The following is a 3,567-nucleotide window of genomic DNA, read 5'->3' as shown; positions in this document are numbered from 1 at the left end:
CGTGTCTTCTCGAGGTGGTTCTGCAGAAGACGGCGTCATGCCATGTCTGAGGAGAGGCCCGGAGAGAAGAGCGGTCTCCAAGGCCGTAGAGAATGCTTTGCGTTGGCACGTGGGGTTGGCATGACCTTGTAGAACCTTGGACATCCTGGGAGGTGTGTGAGGGGTATCGGCCGGGCTGGAGAGGGTTACGACAAGAAGCGGGAAACGAAATGTCTGGGGTCTGGTAGCCTTGGACGAGAGCGGGACGGCGGCAGTCGTCGGCGGCGGCACCGAACAGGCAGGATAACTCATTCTAATCTTGTGTGTCAGGGCTGCCCAGTGTCTGTCTTCGTTGCCAGGTGACCTCGGCGCAGGGAGGGTCTGCGCCCTGCAAAGTCGAGCTCCTCGCTGATCGCTACGCGTGAGTTTGTGAGCCTAAGCTTGAGCTTGAGCTTGAGCTTGAGCTTGCGCTTGCGCTTGAACGTGAGCGCAAGCGTAACATTACCTTGCCCATGCCTTGCTTGCTCGGACGGGGAGGCTTGGGACGACACGGGTTGACCGACAGATCGGCAGGGGTGCTAGTGCAGACGGCGCGGGGACAGCGTGCGGCCGCCTGGCGCTGTCATTCGCTGTCATGGGGCTTCACTGACGTCCTTGAGGTTGCGCCCTTGACGTGACTGGCCGGACTCTTGGCCAGTACAAGGCACCGGCTCGTCAGGTGGTGCCTTGGTGCCTCGAGGCGCCGACCACGATGCACATTATCTGCCTGTCAAGGTAGAACAGGGAACATCGCCGAAGAGGAGGCGACAACAACGAAGAGAGGCTGGGTTGAACATGGAAAGGGCAGGACAAGGGGTGGCATCAGAATTGGTACGGGGGATCTGTCATTTCAAACTACCTACCTCCATCACCCTGCCTACCTACGCAACTGCCCATCGTTATGATCATCAAAAGTCGCACTTGCAAGGTATCCATCGGATCGCAGTCGCAGACATGTGTTTATGGTAGTGGTAGTGGCAATGCAAAAGCCTGTCAGCCACCCCCGCAACTCCTTTGTCAACCCCCATCCTGCGCCAGAACGAAATGAAAAGGAAAGAAGCAGACAACCTTGCTCCGGGGAATATCCAGTCCTGCATCAGTCGTAAAGTCAAGCAATAAAATAAGGGGGTATCTCTCCAGCCATCATCCGCAATCCGGCACTCGTTTATTTGCCGTCGTTTGCCGCGTTTGTTTTGTAGGTGCTCAGGCACTGGGTGACGCGCGCAGAGCGCTCAGACACCGGGGTAGGTGGCGCCGTTGCCGTGGCCAGCCTTGGCGTGCGAGGTCGAGTGGCCGCGCGAGCGCATCACTGTCATAATGTCAAGCACCAGCAGGCCCGTGAAGATAGCCCAGATGAAGAAGGCGAACGCGACGGCCGCCTGAGCCGAGCTGCACCACGAGTTGTCGCACTTGGGCGTTCCCGTCCACGTCGCGAGTGCGATGGAGCCGGCGAACCAGAAAATCGTCGTCACGGCGAGGAGGCCGAGCGAGACAAGCTGGTGGAAGAGGCGCTCCATGAACATGGGCGTCAGGATGAGGTAGGCCAGCACGAGCAGCGACCAAACGCTGCAGAAGATGATAAAGTTGACAATGTCGGGCGAGTGCCACCAGTAGGCGCTGGCGACTGCGAGAAGCCCCAAGTCAGCTCGAGAAACCAGAGCAGCGCGTTGGAGAGGGCAGAGAAGCAAACGTACCAAAGCCGGACAGACCAAGCTCGATGATGCAGAATACAACTGCTACGATCTGAGCGATCGTCACTAGGCCGAGGGAAACCATGGTGGAGGAGACGTCGGGGTCGTGTTTTGTGGGTATAATGCGGGTGGCCGTCGGCGATGCAGGGTTCTTGAGGACGAGTGTGCGTTTTGAGTCGTATGATCGAAAGAGGCCGGTCGTGATGGTCGCTCGAGTGGGCGTCGCGCTCTCAAGATAGACGTAGAAGGAGCAGGTGCACCCAAGGGCCAAGAGGGTCAAGATGCGAGACGCGTTGTTGTCTGTTGTATGTAGGTATAATTAGAATCGTCAAAGTTTGTCACGATTAGAATGAGAAAAGTCGAGCCTGGGAATGCGGAGCTGGACGCAGCTGTCGGGCCCGTGGAATTAAGTAGTGTCGCAGGCCCTGACGAGATTGCCCCAAGCCGCGTCACAGCCGGAGTCAGGGTCAAGGTCCTGCCTGCGCATCCTGCCCTTTCCCGGGCGTCAGGTGCCGATGCCGATGCCCACTGCCCACTGCCCACTGCCCACTGCCCACTGCCAACTGGCCGTCGCCCTTTCAATGCGTACGCGTCGGCCAACCACGATCCAACTTGGCTCGCCCATGTCGTAAGTCACTCGATTGAATCGCCCTCGCCCCTACAATCGCAGTGCACGCCAGCCCTGCCATCGCAACCTTAGCACCTACTATGGTGGCCTGGAACGACGAGAATGACGTGGGCCCACGGCTCCCGAAGAAAAAAAAGGGTAGTGACTCCAAGCTGGCCGATGACCTCATACGCAGCCCACCCGCGCCTCGGTCCAATCAGCAACAGCAGCAGCACTCCCCTGTGAGAGCGCTAATCATCAGCCACACTGGGCCCGGCGGTGGGGGGGCAAAGGAGGTAGGACTGAATGACGGAAAGCAGCACCCATTTTTGCCTCGCATCGTCGCTGCCTCCCTTGAGTCCTTAACGAGGCAAGAATGGGCAAGAGGCGCGGCCCTGTGGATTGCGTGCCTGCCGCCCCGAGCTCGGTATCGTCCCTTTTTTTCGCTGCAACGCGTGCAAAAGAATGAAGCAGTCGAGTCGGACTCCTGTGGCTCGTGTCTTATTCTCGCTCCCTTGGTGTAAAGAGACGGCACCCGCGGGTTGGAACACAACAGTATTCAAACTCGGCAGCGGCCCTCGGCACGCTTCCTCAGCCCACATCGATCAATCTTGGGTGTCCCTCCACATATTCACGAACGACCTCTTGGCCCAACGAAGCCCAGCGAAGCCCAGCGCCGAGGATTGGGTGGGATGACGTGAAGGGCACCGCCCATGGTCGTTGAACCCTACGAGCCCTGCCAAACTGGCTGCACATGCTGTCGATGCTAAGCCCGTAGGGGTCGTGATCCTCCAGCGGCCTTACGCGTCACTTCTTGGCCGATGTCCCGGTCATCCGGCTTGACCACTGCCATCATGGATCCGGCAGGCTTCCGAACCCCGACGAAGAAAATGACAGGAAACACCGGGTTGTCCGTTTCTTCACTCGAAGGTCGTAAAGCCCGCGATTGAGCTCGCGTGGGCACTAGGCCGGTACGGTCCCGCAAGCGCCATCCGCCGTGCCCCCCGAAGCGCAGTGCCGGAGGATTAGCTCTTGACATGCCTTCACGGCGATTCGCACGATAGCTCTGCTCGACAGGTCGACTACCAAGCATCTCAGATGCTTCTTGATATGCCAAGAACGGCTGTGGCAGCGTTTCAGTGACCAATGACAGCATTTACAGCTCTATTGACAGTACCTGGTGTTTGCTGCATCAATGCATCGGATTGCGTCAAGCACCGAGGTTTCTTCAACTCAGACAAATGCAGACTT

At 58.5% G+C, this 3,567-nt stretch overlaps 1 protein-coding gene across 1 annotated transcript; it reads right to left on the bottom strand.

The window, feature by feature from the left end:
• Positions 1-1,250: 1,250 nt before the first annotated feature.
• On the bottom strand, positions 1,251-2,064 carry VDBG_07093 (conserved hypothetical protein; the record flags this gene model as incomplete). Its single annotated transcript, XM_003002476.1, has 2 exons — positions 1,251-1,642; positions 1,713-2,064. 2 exons carry the CDS (start codon positions 1,792-1,794, stop codon positions 1,251-1,253), a joined length of 474 nt encoding a protein of 157 aa, XP_003002522.1.
• Between the last annotated feature and the right edge of the window lie 1,503 nt (positions 2,065-3,567).

The sequence above is a fragment of the Verticillium alfalfae genome, genomic scaffold (assembly GCF_000150825.1).
Source record: "Verticillium alfalfae VaMs.102 supercont1.9 genomic scaffold, whole genome shotgun sequence".
Taxonomy (NCBI): Eukaryota; Fungi; Ascomycota; class Sordariomycetes; order Glomerellales; family Plectosphaerellaceae; genus Verticillium; species Verticillium alfalfae.
Note: the sequence above shows the minus strand (reverse complement) of the source record. Positions and strands in the feature narration are given on the sequence as shown.